The 24,884-nt window shown below is 40.5% G+C and overlaps 1 protein-coding gene across 2 annotated transcripts in view; it reads left to right on the forward strand.

The window, feature by feature from the left end:
* The window catches only part of gramd4a (GRAM domain containing 4a), a 45,345-nt gene that overhangs the window by 12,558 nt on the left and 7,903 nt on the right, over positions 1–24,884 (forward strand). Inside the window, exons 3-16 of one of the 2 annotated variants that reach the window (XM_044108828.1) lie at positions 2,234–2,354; positions 15,451–15,571; positions 17,292–17,353; positions 18,826–18,964; positions 19,288–19,313; positions 19,445–19,536; positions 20,177–20,268; positions 20,383–20,431; positions 20,512–20,583; positions 20,689–20,732; positions 20,823–20,932; positions 22,141–22,295; positions 22,596–22,613; positions 24,663–24,807. In XM_044108828.1, the coding sequence (XP_043964763.1) occupies positions 2,234–2,354; positions 15,451–15,571; positions 17,292–17,353; positions 18,826–18,964; positions 19,288–19,313; positions 19,445–19,536; positions 20,177–20,268; positions 20,383–20,431; positions 20,512–20,583; positions 20,689–20,732; positions 20,823–20,932; positions 22,141–22,295; positions 22,596–22,613; positions 24,663–24,807 (1,246 nt within the window). The remainder of the gene's footprint in view (positions 1–2,233; positions 2,355–15,450; positions 15,572–17,291; positions 17,354–18,825; positions 18,965–19,287; positions 19,314–19,444; positions 19,537–20,176; positions 20,269–20,382; positions 20,432–20,511; positions 20,584–20,688; positions 20,733–20,822; positions 20,933–22,140; positions 22,296–22,595; positions 22,614–24,662; positions 24,808–24,884) is intronic. The other variant, XM_044108829.1, reaches the window with a different exon arrangement.

Raw genomic sequence — 24,884 nt, forward strand, 5'->3', positions numbered from 1 at the left:
AGAGGAAGCTGGCTCTCAACTCTGCTGGGACACACGCATTCAAACATACATGTCATTTTACTAAGACATGCCTTAAGGTTTAAAACTCCAATCTACACCACCTGGTTTTGGAAAGAATCAAGTGTGTGTATTTTATGACAAACTTATATAGCTGGTGTTCATGCAAGCTCACCCACTTTGATTAATGGACTTACTGCTGCGACTTTAATGATCACATTAGGGTTGGTTTAGAATAATTACACTGGTTAATTAAGGAATAAAACATTCATAGTACAAACTGTACTGTGTTGTTTTTGGTTTTTATCTGCTAGAATGGCATAATGTAGCAGGAAAATGCCAGTGTCTGTATTTCCAATCAGTTGCCTTCAGAAGTCACCTAATTAGTTAATAGATCTACGAAGACTTTGCCGTCAGCTGAAACTGATTCACAGGGCTGGGTAGACATTAATCAGAGACGCAATCAAGAAGAGTGGAAAGAAGAAATCCCATCTGCAGTTTGCCATGAGAGATGCAGCTCATGGAAGTTGATGGGAATCCAGAGCTATCCTGGAATAAAGCTGAGTGAGGGTGAGTAGTACTAGTTCACCCTCTAGCAGGAAAAATACCTAAACCTCCAACAGGTTTAGGTATTTTTCCTAAAATACCTAATGGCATGATGGAATCAAGATAAGTTCATGGGTTGGAATGACCCCAACAACGTCCAGACCTAAAACGGAAACGTGTATTCTGACTAGGTCTGAATGCAATTAAATCTAATTTTTCTGCATCCAGAAGAAGGTTGTTGTACTTTGTTGGGGATATTCCCTCATCCTGGTCGCGGTGGCAACATTCACGTTGAAGAACCGGCTGTGTGGATGCTGGGAGAGCTGTTCAGTAAACAGGACATGCCTTCAGAGCAGGCTTGGAAGTGGATTATATCTGCTCCTCGACTCATCTCACTCCCACTCTCATCCTGTCAGAGACGGGACCAGAGTAAATCAGAGAAACCTCGGAGTGTCCCGAATTCAAAGCAGATTGTTCCGGTTCCCCCTGACTAGCCTCTGGAAATGTTTATTGGAATGAGATTTCAAGATTTTCCAAATCCAAATTTTGCGTTTGGAAAACTAGAGAGTCTACTATAACACAATTTCCAATATTGATCTCAGTTTCACCAGGTATTATTTTAACAGTGATGCATGTCAGTTTTTAAGCAGTAGTTCATGTTTATATATATATATACACACAAATGTGTCCCATCGTATCAAACGAAGGACAGATGACGGTCCTGTCAGGCTAATTTCAGCCTCCATCATTAAGAGGAAGAGCGGATAGGCAATAATTGACCCGCCGATGATCATTAGTCGTGACGTCGGCAGCATCGACCTACTTGTGCTACCCAGTTGGGGGGAGATCTGATGGCATCAAACATCCTGCAGGTGTGTTTGTTTACCATCTGTGGATATCGTCGTCATGACGCAGAGACCGGCAAAATCCGAGCCGATAATGCAGCAGAGCTTCCTCCTCCTCTCCTTCATCCTCCTCCATGTTTTCAGCCTCCTCTTTCATTTATGTCTCACGCCCTACGATTACTGAAGACGCTCTTGTTTGATTTCCTTCAAGTGTTTCTTTATTTAAGGGCGCTCGATCCGTCTTTAAGCTAACGTCCCGAGAGCCGTCTTTCTTTTTTTCCGTGCTGCCTCTTCCCTTCTACGTCTCGTTTTGATCAGTTTGAGGCGTTGCAGTGGATCCAAGCGGGAAAACCGCTCAAACCATTCCGGCTGCAGTCGGCTATAAGCTGCTGCTGCAGCATGTCCGTGTGTGTATGTGTGGGGGGTTGCGCTCGCGCGCGTGTGTGTGTGTGTTTGGCAGTCGTCTTAAAGGACCCTCGCTGTAGATGCTCAACCTGCAGTGCTCATCCTCCACTAGCACAGTCATCTCTCTGCTCCTTGCATCACCCGTTCTCCCAGCTCTCTGCCGTTCACTGCTTCCACCTTGCCTGCTTGTTGTGTGTGTTTGTGTGTGTCATGGTTGAAAACGGTTTGAGTCATCAGTGCAATAGTCGTTGAGGGAAAGCGGGGGATTCTCCTCTTCCTCGCTCCTGCTGGTCCTAAACCTGGAGAGGAAATATTGGTGTGAGTCATGGCTCTGTGCTGATCTTCGTGTGTGTGTGTCGGATCATGTAGGCTTTTCCTGTCTAAGTGCTTGCTTTTTTTTTTTTAACTTTGACTGTGTTTGTGTGTGTGCACATGCGCAGGCTGGTTCGGGGTCTCCCACCATGGCAGCTGCCGTTCAGGACTTCCAGAGGTCGGAGTCGGAACGCCTCAGCGAAGTCAAAGGTCACTTGGAAATTGCCTTATTGGAGAAACATTTCCTACGTGAGTACACACACACGTATAGGGCTGCCACTACTTGATTATCCTGTCAATTTATTCTGATTAATTGGATTTAAAATAATGTCCCATTCTACAGATTTTTTATTTAATCACTTAAGTGTTTTTATATAATATCAAGAAATATATTAAAGCTGCAGCGTGTAACTTTTACAAAAAAATGTTTTTAAAAAAATCAAGCTCCTCTGCCTTCTGCCAGGGCTTTCAGTACTAACTACAGAAATACAACACTCGGTCAGAAACAGCCAATCAGAGCTAGGAGGAGTGTCTAAGCGCTGTCAATCATTCTCAAGCTCACCCCGTATACCTTGCACTCTGCTTCGCTGCAGCTGGTTCACCACGACATAACCTGTCACAAATGCTAATGCTAGTTAGCATAGCCACCAATGATGGCGGATGACTAGTTTTTCTGTAACAGTGAGTTGTTTCTCTAACATTAGCCCAGAGCAACATTGATTGACAGCACCAATCTACCTGTCTCATATTATACTGTCAGAACATGGTGACAGTGTTGACAAATGTGGAAAAAACATATTTTTGTAAAACTTGCTTACTGCAGCATTGTCTGTATGAATGAATCGTACATAATACTATACGACAGAGTGTAGGCATTCAGCTAACACAGCTCTTTTCTGGGGAAAAACCTCCTCAATTGCTCTTCTTCTTCTAACCTCAAGTTCTTTTGCTAGTTCTAAAGCATCATGGGATATAGAGTCCATTCTGCTAAAAGTCCACAAATAGTCAGTTTTGAACCAGATACTAACTGTCAAATGCTAACTAGATTTATGAAATAACTGCAACTAAAATAGTTACCTGATATTAAATTATAACATCCCAAATAATAAGTCCTAAGCAAATCCTGGTTAATCCCAAAACAAATTCTCAACATATCATTCTTTTACCGATATCGAACCTGGTGGAGCTAAAACTTTCACACTTGCAAAATGTGTATAAACATAATTTGTATAGTTAGTGTTTAATACAGCTATAAATGTTTGGGTTTTTTTTTTCAGTAAATGACCTTTTTTGAGTCTGGTTAGCGATGAATTGATTACTAAATTAGTTGATGATTATTTGAATAACTGATTCATCGTGATTAACCCTTTGAGCCCTGCTTCTCTGCGCATATGTCTTCAGGCTTGTGACTTGTGGTTCCTGCAGGCTAAAGCAGGACGGAGCCTCTTGTCCAGGTGTCTTATGCAAACCGCAGCAGGAAGCCGACTCATTTGCATGAACGTCTCGGCTCCAGAAGTCTTGCTGACATTACTAGTTCCTCACTTCTCTAAAATCAAAGCAGTGTGACAATGAGCACGTGTGAACGGGTTTCTGTCGGCATCAGCCTGATGAACGGGTTTCTGTCTGCTTTAAAGTGGAAGCATCTTGTGTTGCGCTTTGTGCTTTGGCAGTCGCATTGTTCGCACTTCTTCGAGTCAAACAACTATTCCTCAGTGTCACAGCGCTCTGTGATGCTCGCTCAGTCCCAACTCTTTGTACAGCCCTGCGATGTGCTAACAAATGAGCGCAAGAGATCAAATGAGCTTCCATGACGACGTAATCTGATGCTGGGTTGGACTCCGACATCCTGTTTTGGTCGTTGTGTGTTAGCAACCTTGAAATTATTCTGGAAGCAGGCAGCTGCTGGACCGAGGTTAATCAGTTTACCCGTCCTACATTTAATTGTTGGGAGATTTTGCGATGCTATCAAGCAGGAACGCACTCTGCGATCCCAAGCATACTCTATCAATCGGTTTTAATTAAAAAGCTATGGAAAGACGTTGGCGGCCTGGAGAAACTGAAGTGTGTATGAGGTTTTACATGGAGTATTACAAGATTAAAGTCATACAATTACCAGAATAGAGTTGTTCAAGAATAAAGTTGAAAAATTACAAGAATAAAGTTGAAATTTTATCAGGATAAAGTCATATTATGAGACCTCCGACACAAAAAAAATACATTTTACAACAGTTGTAAATTGGGGAATGTTGAGCATCTTGTGAAGTTATACTGTCATGGTTTTACAAATAAGAAAATACTTAATGTATTAAGTGTTAGATTATCATCAGTTGCAGGACTTTAAAATGCATAACCTATTATTGGGGCTAGACTAAGAAAAAAATTTTAATTACAAAAATAAATTCATAAACTACAAGATTAAAGTATGATACAATTGCAATTGTTATTCTTGTACTACTTTATTTTGACTTTACTCTTTTTCTTAGCATGGCCTTAATATTCGGTCGTAGAGTCTGACGTTGTTCACAAGAAATGTCTGATGCTAACTTTGTTTAATCGCTCCAAGCCAGTTAGTGGATGCATTTTAAAGGTTTGTGACAAATTTCTATTCAGCTTTCTGTGTAGATACATTATGAATTGTGCCATAATCAGATTTTGTTTTGCGTGATTCAACCCTCGCATGCAGGTTTCTCTGTTGTGCCCGTTTTTAATTTTTAATTTTTATACGCACAAACCATATTTCAATCAAAAGCAATCAAACTACTCCAGTTTTGTTTTTATTATTATTTGATATTTGTGGGGTTTGAGGTTGGCTTTGCATAATTACTGTGCTGCTGCCAGCCTATTTTTAGTTTCACTTTGACTGCATGAGATTTGCATTCAGCGCAGCAGCTGACGGCTCACCAGCTCTGTGACGTCTGGGGGAAAAAGCCCTCTGTTATAAAGCCAGCGCTTGGACATATTAAATAATCACTGCTAACTGTATACTTTGTTTTTCTCCCCGTCCGGTTGAATTAAAACGTCCGACTTGCATTCCTAACACTAAGCGACAATCTCTGGGAATCACCGTTACATCATTCCTCGGTTAAAAACAAATCTGGACGATGATTACAGTGAGCTCTCTGTGCTGTCCAGTAAGAGTTGTCCTGCGGTGTGTAATGGACTGTGAACCGTCCCCGCCCACGTACACACACTTTCCCTTTGTTCCTGTATATCTAATGGAGATAGAAAGAGATGCAGAGGGTGTGTGTGTGTGTGAGTGACGGGAAATACCTCAGGCCATGTCCTCTCTTCTAAAGCCTCTTAGAGAGCTAAAATGTCCAGCTACATTGTTGCACTGCTACATGAGCTCTTCCTGGTTTTTAATTATTTTTTATTTTTATCCTGAACTTTCTCTCTCACCCATTAAATAAAGCCTCCAACCTTCCTTTCCCTTTTATCTTTACTCATCCACAGTGTCTTTGAGTTAAATCGTTCACACGTTTGAAAGAAACACAATGACTGCAACCAACCCCCCCCCCCCCCAAAAAAAAAAAAAAATACTGGAGCAGAGGTGATGTTACTCCATCTTCTCCATCCCTCTCGTATTTCCCAGTTATCCATTTGTCTTCGTTTCCTTTCCCGTCTCTGGGTGACGTAATCGGACTCGCCACCTAATGGAGTCCCAGCGCTTCCAGCCCTGTGGCCTTGTTGTCTATTTCTACTGGCGTTATGATATTGTGGTCAACCAGTAAACATTGTACATCAGCAAACCGATGCAGACTCGTGCGCTTATATAGAGTTTGTCATTAGTGTGAGCTCAAGAGATTTAAGTGTATGAAACAAAACCTTTTAGAAACAACTTGTTTTGTAATAGCTTTTCTGGACTAGATGTATAGAAGAACAAGTTATAGTTTGAAGTTTGTTGGAGTCCAGCGGATATAGAAATATTTTCTGAACTGAAACAGCAACCTCTTTTTTTTTTTTTTTTTTAATTTGAAAGGGAATTTAGATTAAATATAAACTCTTAATATTACTTGTTTGGATGGTCGGACACAATTTAAATGCATAAAGAGTAGCAAACGTAAATGTTCAGTGTAGAGGTGCATTATATGAATTTAGTTTTATCATGATATTTTGTGGTGCTATCCTGTTAATGAGTGACAACAAAAACAGTTTATTGCTCCTCTTTTAAATAGCTGTTTCAATGAAACGGACATAAATCTTTTGAAAAACGATACCCATTTTTAATATGCTTCTTTAGGATACCAACCAAATAAAAGTGATTTGCTTCACTATACTGCACACAGTAACTGCATTTAATCATATTCTTAAATGTGACATTTAACTGTACTATTATTGCACAAACAGTTGAGAAAATGGTAAAACTAGCCATTCCGACATACGGACAATTTGGGGAGATTTTAAATGTCATGAAAAAATGATCACGGTAAATCAGTGAAGATGAGATAAACATCCGACTCTGGTTTAGTTTCTTGCGTGCTGTTGTCAAATATGGCAAATGGAAGCTCAACCGACCTTTAGCTCTCTGATCTTTAAATAACGTGATGCAGATGGGAAGGTTCAGCAGTCTCTTCCGTTTGAAACTGTTCGTTGTGAAAGACACTTGAATTGTTGGGTGGGGGGAAATCCAGATTTGTCACGTCAATAAATAATTTACATCTCTTATTAACCAGTTTTATAACAAAGTATATATTTTTCTCATGTATTAAGGAATTTCTGCTACAGTTGGTCTAGTTGAATCTCCCTTTCAGATTGTTTCTAAACTAGCTGATTTGTGAACATTTTTACTCAAAGAAAAGCTGCCTGAACGCATCATGACTTCTGACAGCCTTTTGATGTTACAGTTGCTGCTTTTTTCTCTCTTCCTCTTTCTACATTTCGGTTTCATGTTCAGTCATTTCTTCACACGTACCTTCTGATCTAAATGCGACAAACTACATGAATTTAAATGGACTTTCTCATTTTATATACTTCTGCTGTTAAGAGGCAACCTTTTCATGTAGGAAGTGTTGCTCTAAATACCAACTTCCACACAGAGGAGTGTTGTTAGCAAACCCTTTTGCCTCTTGAACACAAAATTGTCTCTAATAGGGTAGAGATTCTATTTTTCCAATGAGGCTTGCACATGATCAATAAAACATGTGGTTTAGATATTGTATCTGAAATTTGAGAGGATGCCATTGGTTACAATTAAGCCACGTATTATTCATCTCTATTTTTAATTTAAATTTTTTACTTCTTTAGTGATTTAAGTGATTAAAAATAAAAGTACCAAGATCGACTGCTGCAAACACTAATTATCTCTTAATCATTCAGTTCCCCACACATCAGTTGCAGACCAGCTGGCTTTTTTTTTTTTTTTTTTTTTTTTGCAATTGAAATATTAGATTGAAGGGTTTTAGCATTGAACTAATTTGCCGGCTTATATATGGAATCCCTTTGTGCAAACGGCTACATTACAGAGTTGAAATGAACCGATCCTCCTGCTGGTGGTGTGATGTCAGAGGCTGGTACCAGTGGAAATCACCTCATGCCGTTATATTAGCCGGCTTAACTTGCTGAGCTTTCATAGCTTCCCACAACTTCCTCCTCTTAGATCTCTCTTTACCTCTACATTTTAATCATGGCTGTAACTATTTTTATGTTTTTTTTGTTTTTTTTTTTTTATCTTACAAAGCACATCAGGTGTTTTGACTTTGATGTAGTCGGACCCCTCTCTATGTTGTACTTTTTTCTTTGACAGTTCAATGAAGTTAGAAAGTGTCGCGTGCGTTTCCTGTGTTTGGTTTGTATTGAAGGTCAGCGTGCGACGCTTTAAACTCGGCAGCGGATCGATGCGGTGTCCGAGCCGCTGCCCTACTTCAAACTGGGCATGGGGGAACATGGTACACACACCAAGCAGGAGGCGCTCTGCAGCTGCGCGAAGGCTAATGCAGCTGGAGAGGAATTAGCTCTGTAATTTTTAGTGCTTGCTCTCTGCTTGGCAGCAGTAAGTGGAGATCATGTTCCTAAATCATCATCAAGAAGTCTTCAATATTGATCTAGTCGTTAACATGCAAGACGTGTATCCAAATAGATGTTTTCTTAATTTTTTTAAAACTTTTAATGAAATATTGATTTAAAAAATATATATATATTGCAGCTTTTCTGCTCCACAGGTTGGAATCAGATAACTGTAAACTTCTTGGACAGCCACTGTGGGACTAAGGAGCATTCTGCATCACAGATTTATAGAAGTGTTGCAGAAGAAATCAATACTCCTCCTTGTAAATGATGTGTGTTTGAGCTGTAGAGTTGAAGGCCTTGCAACTAACGAGAAAATGCAGCTGGAGCCATTGAAGCATAGAAGAAATGGTCTGGGATTTATAGACCTTTTATTAATGCAAACAAACCTATAGATATCTTATCAATCTGCTATAAAGCATTCTGAATCAGAAGGGGGCTCACAGTAAATGGTTATTGCATATAATTAAAGCTGTGCAGTTCAGTCTCAGTGTTCTCTGCAGGAGAAATTGCAGCTAGATATGTTATGAAACGTTTGATGTGAATATTGTTCGCAAACACGCAGATTATATCCAGCCTGCTGACAACACATTAGCTGGTTGTTTATCTAGATTGTTTATAATGGGTTCACGTTTCTCCTCTGGCATTGACGTGAATCTTGGTTAAGCAAACTTGTACCTCCCGTCCTTCCCAAATCAATCGATGGAGGAGTGCCTCTGTCATTTCCCAGACAACCGTGATGTTGACGTCGACGGAGAATCTGTCCCTAAACTGAAGAGGAAGACCGTGAATTCGAGCGAAATTTAGGTCATTAAAGGATAGCTGGGTCTGAGTGGGAGGCAGAGGAATTCCAGATGCGATTAAACAACATAAGATATTCTTTCTTCGTTTAGCCTGAGCACAAACTGGATTACTGCATTATGGAGATTACTGAAAATAAACTGCGGATACTTGGAAAAGCATTAAAGGCGCGCTTATCAGGATCGATGGGGGTTGTCGGCGATTGCAAATGTCCGTCCACAGGGTCCGTCACTTCTCTTCATGACGGGCTTTACGGTTTGTTTTGTAAGCAATAATGAAACCTCATTTAATCAGGAAGTGGTGAAAATAAGATTTTCTCTTTTTTTTTCCTCCTTCTTCTTTGAAATGCATCAACACATCAAACCAGTCAGATCTCTTGACCTTTGTTCCACATTTAGTCAAGATCTTAAATCTCCTAGTTTATCAGTCGGGTCAGGATGACAGAGAAACAGAAACTGGTGGCAGGTAGTTGGCTTTTTATTTTTTTTTTTTTTTTTTTTTGGCGCATCTCTAAACTGCATTCTGAATTATTAGTACTATTCAAAAATCTCCACTAATAAGTTATACTTCAGGTCTACATAAAACAAATGGTTCTGAGAAATTGAGTCAAAATATATGGAGATGCACTGATCCGATATTAACCATCAGTCTCGATATTAAAAAAAAGCGGGACTGATGCAAATATCGGATATCAGTGGCAATGTGACTGATCCATTAGAGCAAATATATTCATGCTTTTTTTTCTTTTTTACATCATATTCAGAATTCCTAATTGCACTTTCTGAACCATTTGAAAGAAGTTTTGTTGCAATTTATTTTTACATATTTGACAGAGGTCGTCAACCTATTTTTGTTGTTTCAGTTTCTTATTTGTCTTGGTTATAATGTTTTGCATATTTGACCAATCTTGTGACGCTATTAGTGGATTTAAGTACGGTGTACTGGTGCAGAGTTATCAAAGAAATTAGAAATTTAGTACACACAAAAAAGAAACATTTGAAGTCAATTCAGCACTGCTTTTCTGTATCGAATTGAAATTGACCAATGCTGAGCCTCAAGTATCAGATTGGTGCATCCCTAGAAATTCACAGAATATAAATGACTTCTTGTTTCAAGCATGTTGGGGCTGAAACAATTCCTCGAATGATTCGAGTACCTCGATTATTAAAATTCCTCGAGGAAATTTTTACCTGCTGAATCTCCGTGTTCATTTTTTGCATTGCTCCCAGCGCTCACTTCCGCCTCTTGAGTTGTTGACGAAAGCCAAGTGTTGGCGGCATGACGTCCAATTTTCAGGTGCGATTTGATCACGCACCCATGTATGGAAATAAGACTTCCCTCATATCTGTGTAGATGTACACAGATTTTACTTCCTCTGGCTGATTCATTATCATGACTTGATTTGAACTTTAACTGACATTCTTGACATTCTGAGTTTAACTTGAGCCTTTATAACAAACTAAGGCCACTTTTTATCTTATCTCAGCCTCTAGCTGACCGCTGTTTGAGCTGGTTTTTTGTTTGCTACCCCCCCCATACCCTCCATCCACGTTCTGGTTTCTCCATTGGTCAGTCTGTCGATCTGCAGATTGGCTGGAGGCCCCAAACCTTCTTCTGTCCAAGTCAACTAGTGCTTTGGCAAACATTGTTGTACATGTGAACAATAAGAGGCCAGTGTGAAGCGGCTGATTTTCTCTGTGTCTCCCCACACACCCCACCACCAATGCCTCCCCCACCTCCTCCATCCATCCTTTACTGAAAGGAGCCATTGTCTCTGGACTGGCTTAGAGAAAGTGGTGCTGTACTTTCCCTTTCAGGTCTTAAAAAGTTTGCCCTCTTTGATAAAAGGGAACATCTTGTACAGTATTTACAGTATCCCTGAACACTATAGAACAGCACAAAGTTGCTAAAAGCCAAATGATTTGAGACATACTTTTACAAAGTTGTTCAGAAAGATGGTTTTTAGATAATTTGACCACTCTGGCGTGTTTGGAAATCTCTCATTCTGAACCCTCTGAGTGCGCCGGACACCCAGCAAAGCCCCGCCCCTCTCTTTCTACCTCTACTGCCCTCCTTCTGTTTCCACCACCGACCATCACTCTGCGTGCAGGCCCTGCTTTGTTACGACTGCTTAAAATTTGCCTGCAGGATCCAGCCCACCAGCCGCTTCCCTCACCTTATGGATGAGACTTAAATGTAGCTCAGAGTTGGGGGGAACTTTTGAGTTGTTTCTGGAGCAGAAAGAGACCAAACAGCGGGAAGCCATGGCGCGATTTCAGGACAAGCCCAAAGCGGCCACCCTGCCGTCTCAGTCCTGCACAAGCGTCCCAGGAAGTGGACAGCTACAGAGACGTATGGGCATGTGCAAGTTGGAGGACTGCACCTTTGACAGCTTTGAGCTGCTCTACAGTGGATCAGTGGATAAGATCAAAAGCCATAAAAGTAACTTCAACCTCAGTAAGTTTGTGACCTCTAGACTTTGGAAGTTGTGGGCAAAGAGTTTAAGAATTTTACTAAGACGTAATTTGATTTTTTTGTTTTATTTTTTTTTTAAAGCTATGTTATATTTATACATCTGAGGTACATGTGAGCAGAAATAAGATCCTTTATAGCTGATCATAGTCAGGCTCACTCTCGTATCATATCTCGTATCATAGCTGAGAGTTTGGCTAACTCTCAGCAAGCCTTCATTTCTTCCTCTGGGCTGTCTTGTCACTTATCAAGGTAGAAATAGAACCTGGATTTTAACCAATAAAGAGTCAATTATTTTTGTTAGACCTTTAGAGGTCCATAAAAGTTGTTTCACGTGTTAGTTTTGGTAATCGCTTAATCTACCTTGGAATTCTACCCGGTTTTGGTTGACGTAATCAACAGGATCGACCACAAAACAACAAAAAATGTCAACGTCATATTATTGTTGGTCACCAGCAAGCAGCAAGTTGTCCTCTTAATGGTTGCAGTTCATGATTGTTGTCACAAGCACCAAGCAGCTGTGTGCCTGCACACGAACAGGAAGTTTCATCATCAACTGCAGTTCTAGTTGTGGTTGGTAGCATTTTTGGAACAACAGTAAACGAGAGGAAACGACCACAGTGGAGTTGCCATCTGATAGAACAATTCAAGATTCTATCTTTGAGTCATTTTATTAAAAAAACAAAAAACAGATTGTGAAAACAAATAGTTTGTTCAGAGTGTAATGAACTGTGTCTTGTCTTTATGCTGCAACTGCAAAGTAATTTCCCTGCTGGGATGAATAAAGTACTTCTATTCTATTCTATTATTTGCATAATTTATATTTGTACAACTTCATGCTTGATTTGATCTAGAATGGTGGGCATGAAATTGATTAAAGCATATTTTAAACAATATAGTGATGCAGGGTGTCGGCGCATCCTTAAAACGTCTAAAATCGATGCCTTAAAATGTCTCTTAAAAATAAAAATAAAGTAAGTTAGCCTTAAACATCTCAATCAAAGGTCTTTCGTTTTGTTTTGGGAGAACTAATTAATCCTGTGCATTCTTGTATTTTTGTTTTGCCTCAGAGGAATGTTCTCAGACAAAAGTTTGAATTGTCACGCAGACATCTTCTTTGCGTTCTGTGACGCGAGACGGTCAATGCTACCGCTAACTAGCTGCTAAGATACCCTAGTACAGTGGTTCCCAACCTTTTTATTACAGCGGACCGGCCAAAGCCTTCGTAAATTTTCGCGGACCGGGGAGGGGGTGGGGGGTGCATGCTCGTTGTGAGCTGGCGCAAGAGCTGGCGCAAGAGCTGGCGCAAGACTCAACCCTCGGCATCCGGTGTACGATTTTCAAAATAAAAGCTCCTCCAGACTCAATACATAGAACGGAAATATTTTATTATTTCTTGCGCGGCCCGGTACCGGTCCGCGGCCCGGTGGTTGGGGACCACTGCCCTAGTAAGCAAGCTAGGTAGCTGTTTTGCATCTATCATGAGTAAGTGCAAATGTAGGGGCAGTTGGCTGGGTGGCATTTGTTTTTGCCACTATTCATCACTTCTCTTGGCAACTCATACGAGGCTAGGTGCAAAAAAACTTACGTTTGGCAGCAAGTTATTGCCAAGAGCTTCAAACCACAGAAATATTAGTTTTTATGCTTTATTGTAATACCGGATCCCTCAACCTTTTTCCCTGTATTCATCGTTGTTTGGTTTTAAATTTCTGTCAAGGTGACATTAAAACATCTTAAAGTCTTAAATTAGATTTTAAGAAATACTGATACTGTGGTTGGTCACTTATTCAGTAAGTTTTGAATTGGTAACCAATCAGGAAAATATTACCAAAACTAATCACCAGTTTCAATAGCCTTTAAAACTTTTTTATATCTCAATGAATAACCTCCCTGAGCTCAAACTATTACTGGAAATGGGATTAAAAAATGGTTTTCCAGATGTTCTCCTCTTCTGGTTTCTAGTACCTGTTTGTCCTTTTTTGAAAATCACCCCCCTCCTCTGTCCTAGAAGCTCGCACCGGAGGAAGGTCACCGTGATTCAAAGTGACAACTCTTACCTTGACATTTAGCTAATCCTTATTCTGTGCTGCAGATAAATGGTTCAGTTCCCGACCTTCGGTTTGCCAAAGATGCCCTGTGATACTTTAACTTAGAGCATTTTCTCTAGAAGTCAGCAGTCCCATTTTAGAAGCAGAACAGGCAGGCATATTGACAGAATTATTAATGTGGTATCTAATGTAGAGAGCCACTCTGGAATAGGGGTATGACTGTGCTCCCGCTCTTTTTGTGTGACACACATAGCATATTGTGTCATGCTGTGTTGTATCACGAACTGGATGCCCTATTTCCACAGCGGCGTCCTGGATGGACTTCTGGGACGAGGCACATTTTATTTCATGTACCTTTTTTAAAAAAGATGAACTTCCGTTTCTACCAGAGGAACCGACAAGAGATCAGCTACTCAAACACAACTTTTTTTATTGGTTGACTTTGCCTTGCCATGTTTGTGCAAAATATCTCGGTTCAGATACGTAAAGTACATCTGCCGCAACGCTTTCCAGCTTCTGTCTGCGTTTCGTTTATCAGGTTTAAAATCAGCTGTTGAAAGTTCTGGCGTCAGGCGAGCATTAAACCGCTTACCGCCCTTTCCGACCTTTGACCAGCCATTTGCTTATACCGTAAAGACCGTACCATTCACAGAGACAGGCGACTGTTTGGCCATGTGCAGAAGTGTTGAAGGCGAGATTAGAATAAATAAGTTGGAAGAAAATACTTGAGACTGACTTGCATTCTTATCGCTGCTGAATTTTATCTTCTAGAGCAAACGCGTTTTAGAGACCCAGACAAAAGCCAGGTCTCCCTCATGAAAGATTTTTATCTCTAGAGACTGGTAAAATAAAAATAATGGTCAAAACAAGTGAAAATGCCCGTATTACAATTAACCGTTTTCAAGATTTTCATACACCTATCAGACATTGGTTTTTCTCTCACTGTTTGAAATTAAATCAGATTAAACGTCTCTTGTTTTAGGTCAGCTAGAGTATTCAAAATTATTTGAATACTCTTTGCTAACTGCCAAAAGTCTTGGCGAGAATTTTATTTTGTTTGTGACTTTCTTTGTATGCTGTGTTTAAACATTTAATTTGAGCAGGAAGGTCAGTTACTTGAACACACTTTGTTTGGATTCTTTCTCTGTAATTATTCCTAAATGGCTCCATGAGTTACTGATATGCATAATTTAAAGAAAAGTTCACTTATACTATGTACTTTAAGCATCATTATTGAAGCTGAACGAGTTTTTTTTATTTTTATTTTATTTTATTTTTTAGTTTAAATTAATATTTTGTACTAATTTGAACAGCGAGAGATAAAATGTAAATGGGGCAGCCAAAGTGTAAACCTTTTGACTCCATGCTAAGCTGATGCCTGAGCAGCTGGAGGTCCAGACAGTAAATGTTTCATTAACATTAACGGGAGGTGAGGAAGGACAAAAGTAATATGTGAAATTGGCTGAGAACGAAAGCATAGCAGCCAAATAGTTTTTATGAATTAAAACCCTTCATGGATGTGTGATAAACATACTCCATGGCTCTTTCTCATAACTTAAGGTTATCATAGGGTCCATGTTTAATAAAGATTATTTCTTTGAATTTGGGGGATTTAAAGCATATTATTGAGCAGCATTACAGCGCTGTCGCTCCTGCACGCTTCTCTTGGCCTCTTCCCTCCTCCAATATTCATGCGTCCCTTTTAGTCCGGGACAATGGTGTGAGAGGAAACTCTGCTGATGCTGCAGTCGACACTCCGAAAGTCCTGACACCTGAAACCAGCTTATGTAGGTTGACTCGGACTCCGCTTTTAAAGCAAAGGCTCGCTTCTTTTTTTTTTTTTTTTCTTTCCTTTTTCTGTTAGTGATGTGAAACCGAATGAGGAAACGAAAGCATCGTACGTCTCCAAAAGTCAGTTTAAACTTTGACTCTGTGTCTGTGTGTGTGTGTGTGTGTGCTGCTTTGTCGTCTCGTTAAGAGAATGCTGCAAACTGATCTCCAGGATTTCTATCCTTTTCTAGAGGAGGAGCTGAGGAAGTTGCGGGAAGAGACCAATGTGGACTCGCTGCGGCAGGAGCTGGAGAGGGAGCGGAGTAAAAGGCTGGACCTGGAGCAGAAGATGAACGAGGTCCTCAGGACGAGGTGAGCTGGAGCAAACGCTCCGTTTTGGCCCTGCAGAGTTCACCCGAGGTCAAAGTGTGTGTCTGTTTACCAGTGCCGGCGGCGGCCAAGGCTTTCCGTTATAAATAGCGTCAGCACGTTGGTAGGCGGGGAATTCCTCAAGGAGGCGAGTTTGTGCGACCGCGCGCGCTTCGCAGGAGATGGAAAAAAAAAAGGGGACCAAGTCACGAGCCGATCAGAGCGACCGTCCGCTCCGTGTGACCCCGTGGCTATGCTAGTGTCAGCTGGACTCTGGCTGTCTGGTTCCTCCGGGTGATTATCGGTACAGCCACACAACCTCAGGAATGTGGGAGAAGCCACAGGAGTCCTGAACACAGAGCTTTGTTTTTCTAGTCAGTAGCTTCCAGCTGGATGGAGTCTGCTGCGAAAATAAAGCAGGAAAAAAAGAAGAGAAAAATGATTTTAATTCCTCCTAAATAGAAATTAGAATATATCCGCAGTTGGCCAGTGTAGTGAAAGACCTCCTGTGAGGCTCAGAGGAGCAATTGTTTACTGATGGCTGCCAAAACAAAGAATGGCTTAAAATGTGACAGAGTTGCTTTGAGGTAAGATTAGCACTTAATTTAGTATCACAGAAAAAATATGTAACTGCTAAGAATAAAGGTGCTGAGTATTGTCCTTAACCTTATTTAATTTTTTTATCTTGGAGATGAAGCGATCAGAGTCTAATTTTGATTTAGATTTCTTTTTAAGCGCCATAATTAATACATTAGAAATGTTTTATTATCCTCTGGTTAATGGGAAATACTCGTTATTATGTACGATAGGAGCAGAGGTGGATCAATCGATCAAGTTTATTTGTACAGCACATTTAATCAACAAGGCAGTTCAAAGTGCTTTACATCATAAAACACAAAAGTACAAAGTCATAAAAGACTCCATGTAGTCAACAACTGAGAAACCAGAAACGAATATCCCGTTTTGATGAGTGCCATCATCAAAATCCTCAATACGCATCAAATATGTTTGTCAGTGTTTCACCTATTGTGGTTCAAAAGCAATTCTGAACAAGTTTTAGCCTCGATTTAAAGGAGCTCTGTGTTTCAGCTGTTTTGTTCCAGATTTATGGCGCATAGAAGCTGAATGCTGCTTCTCCATGTTTGGATGTCCAGTCTTCAACTTTTTAATCCAAAAAACATAATAGAAACATTTACAGTGGAACATTTAGAGGCTTCTTACCAGAACTGGCCTGGTAACACTTGTGTAAAGTTTGATGATTGAAAAATCTGATTTTGAAGATTTCCAGTTGGCTCAGGCAGGAATTAGAAGATTTTTTTGTCATCCATTGATTTCTCAGTGTGTCTGTAAAAGGAATGCTTCATTCATTTTACAATTTCTTGTATTTCAGCTGCTGCTGATATTCATGTCTACTTTGAGGAATCGTGACAGCTGAGTCTATATTTATAGATTAGATTTCAAGTGGAATGTATCATATTGATTTTGCAGAAGGTTCCAATTTTTTTATTTTTTTATTTATTTTTTGGCATTGATCATTTTGTCGAGCACCTGCTGTTAGCTTGTTGTCTCAACTCGGACAGATTGTCTAAAATTGCTTCCAATCAATCCGCCTGTATTCGTCATGGCAGCTGCTGTTTCTCGTGCGGCGCCAACGTTTGTGACGTCACAAATCATCCGTGTCTTCTCTCTCTCTCTCTCTCTTTTTCTCTTTCTCCGCCTTCAGGTTGGAGGACTCGCCACCGCAGCCTCCCCGAAAGCAGCAGTCGCCCTCCAAAAATGGCACGGGTACGTCCCCGACGGAGGGGGTGGGTTGGGCACAGACGGGAAACGAGTGGGAGAGGTGGGCTTGGGAAAAGTAAATAAAAAAAGATGGAGGCGGGGCTGTAGAGGAGCCACTGAAACAGAGTGAGGCGGAAGTGTTAGGAGGCTGCTGTAGATGTGGAACGCAGTGTGAGTGACGGCTGTAACACACACTTGCAGTTTAAGTGCATTTACCAATTTTAACTCGATGCAAAATATTAACGGCAACCATAGTTTCAATCATTCCTCCTTTTGCAAACACTCCTTCACACACTTCAGCCTCAACTCAACTCAAGACAAGACTCGGACTCATCTGACCTACATGAGGTGATCCACAATCATAACCTAATTTTCTAAATTAGCTCCAGCCTCCCTCCCCACTGACGGCACTCGGGCATCTTCCTTTGTCTTAAAGCCAGCCACACACACCAACTCACGCCCACACACACACACACACACACACAGACACACAGACACACAGACAGACAGACGTCACTGGAAGTCAAACTTTGATAGAATGAGTTCCTTCATCTTCTCAAACTAACACTGCCTCTTGTGGTGCTCATTCAGACCAGAAAAACACACATTAATGTTTACCATGTTGCTCATTAGCCTTAATAATCAATACTTTAAAGTGTTAACGTAATAATTCAATCATAATAGTAATAATAATATTGGTGGTATTGTAAGGAGTCTTGTTGAGCAGCGTTGTGTTCCTCTGCTGTTGGTAGTTTGTAAAAGAGAGCGTTGGAGGCACAGAGGTTTAGACCAATCAGCTCGCTGTAGCGGCTGCTTTTGTCCTGATGACGGTTAGCGGTGTCGTTTCTTAAAGGGCTGCATGTGGATGCTGCCAAAGGCCAAACGGTAGGAGTTTCTCTGTGTTAGGAAAATGTTTTCTCCTTTCTCCCTGCTTGGCCTGGTTTTTGTTTTACCAGTTTGCTCCAATCTCGAAACTAGCTGTTGCTAGGTAATCATGGGCAAATTTTTCTGTCAAACAGTAGATGGCTAGCATTTATAAGGTGCTTATTTCAAACAATGTCCTGTTATTTCTTATCTGTGGCTTTTTAAAATAAGCTTCTGTGAGTTGTAGATGGAGTACATATAGAATTTTTGTTTAATTATGAGGATATAGTCATAATATGAGCAGAATAAAGATGCGATCTGACTAGAATAACTTCTTAAAACTCTGTTTTAAGGAGAGAAAAAGCTTGTGCCATTCCAGTAATTTGCTTGTTTTTTTCCATGTTGGAGTTCTCATAAAATTGCTACCTCAAAATCCAGATTTTTGAGGGGAGGAAAAAAAAAAAAAAAAAAAATCTAACCTTCAGAAACCAAAAAATTAGATCTCGCCCAGCTCTAACTAACTCCTAATTAGCACATTCTCTACAGACACCGACCTCGGTGTGCATCCACAGTTCCACCTCTGACCTGTCTGCTGTGCTTCCTCTGTGTTTTAGCGGAGAAACAGCAGAAGGAGGTGTGGAGTTCGCGGCTGCAGAAGTGGCTCTACGAGCGGTTCGGGGTTTACATCGAAGACTTCCGCTTCCAGCCAGAGGAGAGCACCGTGGAGACGGAGGAGCCGCTAAGTGCTAAAAGGTGGGTCGGGCTTCCTCCAAAACAGAACCTGTGCCAACAGGCTGTAGCTCTTTCAGGTTTTATGGTTAAAACTTGTTGAACTGAGTTTATATTTAAAATATTTAGTAGTGTTGTCATTGTAACTAGGCACCGTCTTTAGATCAGCTTTTATTTTGCAGGTAGGAAGGTGGAGGATTTATTTCTCTTCCTCTATGAAGGAAGTGTGAGTCATAGGCTTATGAAGGCTACAGCGCTGGCATGACCTCCTACTTTTTACATTTTAATTTTCTTTTTTTTTTTTTGTGCAGTTTCCTAACTTGTTTATTTCCTTTTTCTCCTTTCAGGTTGACAGAAAACATGAGGCGACTCAGTGAGTGCGAAAACAACACCCACACAAACCAAAAACAGAGATGGTGATGTAATGTCACCACAAAACACTGTATTATATCAACTTGTATGAAATAATTCTAACCTATGTTTCCCGTCTTTTTGTTTTTTCAGAACGAGGAGCCAGACCTGTCACTAACTTCTTAAGGAACCTCTCCGCCTTATCTAACTGGCACTCTGTCTACACCTCAGCTATTGCCTTCATTGTGAGCGAACGCTCCACACAAAACATGTCAGCTTGGTTTTTAGGATTTAAAAGAGAAAAGCATTGATCCCAGTTAGCGTCGGCTCTTGAGGAAAAGCCGAAATGAGTGGCAGTGACTTCTGTTTATAGGTTTTAGTGACTCTGCCAAAGACTGCTGTGGTCTAATTAGATCTTCTTTGACGTCCAGAGCTGTTCCAAATCATCTTCAGCTGCTTGTTCTGTGGCCTTGCAAAAGCATTTGACACCTTCCAGGTTTTCCCAGGTTTTATCAAGTCAAAACCTTCAGTTTCAAGATTGTTTTTTGGCATATTTTACAATGGAAAACGCAAAAAGAAATTTATCAAATAGAGATAAAGAAGGATAAATGTCTCATTTTAGTAACTAAGAAACTTCTGAATTAATTTTTTTTTGGATTTCATTCAGGGCTTTATGGCTGAATACAAATGCGCAAAACAAAAAAAAAACAAAAAAAATCCTTCCACAATTGTGCACGACTTTGTCCCAATCTGTCCAGTTGAAGGAACCAAATGAAGCCTGTAGTTGTTCTCTGTGCTCATCAAGTTTTCAGCTTTAGTTTGAAGATCACACCAAACGTAGCTGTTTAGCTGCTGCTAACTAAATATTTTTTCTCTCTCCCTCAGATCTACATGAATGCTGCTTGGCATGGTTGGGCCATTCCCATGTTTCTCTTCCTGGCCATCCTGCGCTTGTCTTTGAATTACCTCATTGCCAGGTGCTGTATTTTTTGCATTACAGCAGATTAAACGTTCATAGACAAGATGGGTGTTGGTTGGTATTGCTGAAATCTTTAGATTAAATTGCGTGAATGATTTGTTGTTTCTGCCAGAGGGTGGAGGATTCAGTGGAGCATTGTGCCTGAAGTGTCTGAACCCATGGTAGGAGAATGACCAAGACTTCTGGATCAGAAGAAAATGCACGTTAGTTTAATTCACTAATTTAACTTCATATTTTGCAGGAACCCCCAAAGGAAGACCTGACTGTATCTGAAAAGTTTCAGCTTGTACTCGATGTTGCACAAAAAGCTCAGGTAGGACGCCCTTTTAAAAAAAAATAAAAATTTTAAAGTGGGGGGAAAGAAAAAAAAAAAAAACGGAGGAAAAAAGTGACGATTTTCTGTGTTTTCTCTCCACAGAACATCTTCGGTAAGATGGCCGACGTTCTGGAGAAGATAAAAAAGTGAGTCTTTCACCTGAAACTACATCCCGCCCCGCATGCCGTGAAACTCCGACTCATTCTGTGTGTGTCTCTTTCCTGTGTGTGTCGCAGTCTGTTCATGTGGGTGCAGCCAGATAGCACCAGGAAGCTCTACATCTGCCTGTGGGTTGCTTTCATCGTCTCCTGCGTCCTCCCGTACAAGCTGATGGGTTTCATGATGGGTGAGACACACACACACACACACACACACACACTTCCCCTTTTTTTATTTATCTTTCATTCAGCTGACATTCTCTAAATATTGCCGAAGGACGTCGAATAAATAGAGCTCTTCTTTCTTCATTCATTGCACACAAACAAATGCATTCATACAGTAGCTGTGTAACCTTCCTCTGCCCTGCCTGTGAGAGGCAGCTGGTTGCTTAACGGTTATCTCAGTCTTTTATCTCCACAGGTTCAGTGTTTAAAGCCGGATACTTGTTGAAATGCATCAAAAATTGGCTAAAAAAAAGAGCCGAATTGTTGATGTTCTAGTGAAGGGAAAAATGTGAAGCTTTTGATGAAAAATCATGTAGGAACTTCATCTCTAAAGGAACTTAATTAGCAACGTCATGAAGGAAAACTCTTGTAGTTTTGAAATTGTAACTTGGGCTGGGCGATAAATCAGCTTTATCGATTAATCAAATTTTTTTGAAGATTATTTTTTTCAGGGGGAAATCTGGACTTTTCATCTCCCAAACGATGCATCCTCTGGATTTCCACAGTTCAGAGGGAGATTAAACAATCTTGTTTTGTGTTCTACAATTTCTTTTCATTTGGCTTTGAATTCAGGTCAACTCTACCACAGAATATTACAGACAGACATGAATTACTATTCTTATTTTTTAATAAAGACTATAGATACAAGTTATACAGATGATGATCTTTTATCACATCAGGATGAGATTATTGTTAGCAGGAGGACTTTGAAATGATGATGCAAACAACTGTCTATTTTGAAGCAAGAACTACACAAACTGAGCTGCTGACATCACATCCTGATCACTATCTGAGCTTCCCCCCCCCATTACAGTCATTTTTTTTCTCGCAATTTTAAGATATATCTTTTTTACTGGTAATATTGCATTTTTAATCAGCTTCTATGAGTTCTACGTTCTCGTAATTAAACAAACCGTTTCACAGCCCGTCTCTAATGCTCCGTCGTACAACAGAAGAAACGACTGAAATAAAAGCCACGTTTTTGAAAATATTTTCTGTCCTTCGTCATTTCTTTTTTAGGAAAGAAAACTAGAAATAAATTCAATTTGAAATGGAATCTAGTATAAATTCTTTCAGTTTTTTGCTTTTCTTAATTAATTGAAATGACAACAAACTGATTGGATGACCTGGAACGTTAACCTTTGTCCATTTCCGTGTCTCCTCTCCACAGGAGTGTATGCCGGTATCAAGTTCTTCATCATAGACTTCCTGTTTAAGAGCTGTCCGAAGCTTCGGGACAAGTACGACACGCCGTACATCGTGTGGAACAGCCTCCCCACCGACCCCCAGCTCAAAGAGCGGACCAACGCCACTGTGTCCCGGCGGGTAAGTGGGCCTAAACGCCCCCCCCCCCCCCCTATTTTATTTATTTCTTATTTATATTTTCCCCTCTCAGACCTTTCCTAAACAGGTTAGACTGGAAAGCTCTGAACACCTCCACAGCCCCCGCCACCACATAGAGGAGTGAAAAACAAACGAAGATCAAAAAGCCTCCAAATATCAGCGCTCTTAATAAATCATCACAACCCCCACTCTCACTTCCTGTTCTGTCTGTGTGGTTACGTAAAGGTGTGTGAGCATGCGTGGCTTCGTTCTCAGGTATATTCTGTTGTTTCTCTCTCTCAGCTCTCCTGCATTGAGAAGGTAGGGTGCTCTGGTGTGTGTCCTCCCCCCCACCATCCCTGCCCTCCCCTTTGGTTCCCCCCCACCTCACCCCTCTCTGCCTATGGGTGTGCCATGAGCTCACCTCAAAGCGTGTGTGCGTGTGTGTGGGTGTGTGTGTGTGTGTGATGCGTGACACCTGGGGATCCCACCCGACAGTGACTGTGAATGGAATGGATTAAAAATGTCAGAAAATATTTGAGAAATTAAGTTAAAATTAAATGTAGCATTTGCTTTTTAACGATTTGTTTTCTCCATGAACCACCAACATTTCTGACATTTCTGATCCACTGGCAAGATGCTCAATAAGAAGTAGTATTATCGAGTAGTCAAGATGCACATAGAACAGTTTTTGTTTCTGTTATAATAATATTTTACTTCATAAAGCCCCCCCCTTTTTTTTTTTTTTTTTTTTTTTTACCTTAACACTAATAAACCCAGAACTATAAATGCTGGTAGTTTTATGTGGCCGTTGTATGTAGAGCAGCTGGAACTATAAAGCACTCAGGATTCATTTTTAGTGTGAAGGTTGGCATTATTACACGCGGTGCCTTGCAAAAGTGTGCACACAGCTTGAGCCTTTTCACATTTATTCAACTTATCATTGTGGATGGAAAATAACACACAGATTTAAAAAATCTAAGACGTGTGGTGTGCGTTTCCTTTTACTCTTCGTGCCAATTCCCATAATTCAGAATAAAAACAATCAGTTGAGAAGTGTAAAGTATGTTTAAGCTTTAAAACTACGACTTCAATCACCTGGAAATAGAGCATGTTGGCTATTAGCAATTAATTTCCCCTTTATAATACTGTGGAAAGAAGAAAACCATGATAGCTTTGGAAGCTTTTGTTCAGCAGGGATAGGGAACAGTGAGAGTTGATGTGAAGATGGATGAAGATAAATAAAGATCAGTTCTAGAGGAAAACCTGTCGGATTGCAAAAGAATAATAAAAAAAATGTTTTAGAATGAAAGACTAAAAAAAATGCTGCTTTCATGCAGTATATGTAAAGAATGACACTCATATTATAAGGAATATTCCTTTTTTGTTATTTTTTTTATGGAGTCACTTGTCTGTTGCAAAATTTACACTTTTTTTGTGAGACATTCCCTAGAAAAATGTTCCAGTTAGATTTTCTGTATTTTAAAACAAAAATGTATAAAAAAATTTTTTAATAAAAAATAAAATCCAATAGCAGACTTTGTGGAAAATTTGCTAATTTCTTTCATGTAGCTTTTGTGGCTTTAAGCAAATTTTATTTAACTGGACCAAAGACACAAATGGCTCTTGGGGCTGTAAACGTTGCGGTGGTACTACAGTGCACCAGTTTTGATCAAATCATATTCATTAGTTAAGATGGCCTAGTCAAAGTCCAAATAAAAATGTGCGGTAAGGCTTGAAACCTATTGCTCCCCGTCTGCAAAGAATGGGAAATGAAAGAACTCCTAAGCATATCTTTATCTAATGCTTCTCTCACTTTTCATGTTATTGTTTGTGTCAGATTTGGGAAGACGTGTTTCATTTTCCTTCCACTTTCCAATTCCGCACTGCATTGTTGTTCAACTACATAATAAAAAACGAAACAATAAAATACATTTAGAACTTGAGAAAATGTGAAAAGGTTTGAGGTGTGCGAGTGCTGGAGGAAGGCGCCGCTGACTAACCAGTGTCATTTTGGTTTGTGCTCATACAGAGGCTGATTGAATGGCAGCCTCCCTCTCTGCTTTGCACGTTACACCTGAGCCTGACGCAATGAAGTGCACATGCAGAGCCGAGCATTGTTCAGTACTAACAGCCGAAGATGATTAATGGAGGATCTTTCAGTCACGTGACCTGTTTCTCCCTCTTTTACCCCCCTTTCCTCTTCTTTTCACCTCTTTGTCTCCTCCCCTCATTGTTTGTTTTTTTCTTTTTTCTTTTGGTGCTATTGTTGACCATCTCATTTTTGTCATCCTTTCTTTGGGTTTCTCTTTCGTCTGTTCTTCCTCCTGTTTCTTCCTACCTCTCCTCATCCCCCCCTGCCTCCACCAGGTTCAGCCGGTGGTGTCTCGGAGCAGCCTCGCCACCGTCCCCAGCGGCATGAGCAGAGAAGACGACGCGGGTCGCTCCCACAGCACCAAAAAGGGTCCCTTCCACGAGATCTTCAACCTGCCGGAAACGGAGCGCCCTCTGGCGGGTGAGGAAACTTACTACAACCACTGCAAACTCTCAACTGAGGTTGTCAAAGGCTGCAAATTGAATCTGAGGTTTTTC

Source organism: Gambusia affinis, linkage group LG23, assembly GCF_019740435.1.
Source record: "Gambusia affinis linkage group LG23, SWU_Gaff_1.0, whole genome shotgun sequence".
Classification (NCBI taxonomy): Eukaryota; Metazoa; Chordata; class Actinopteri; order Cyprinodontiformes; family Poeciliidae; genus Gambusia; species Gambusia affinis.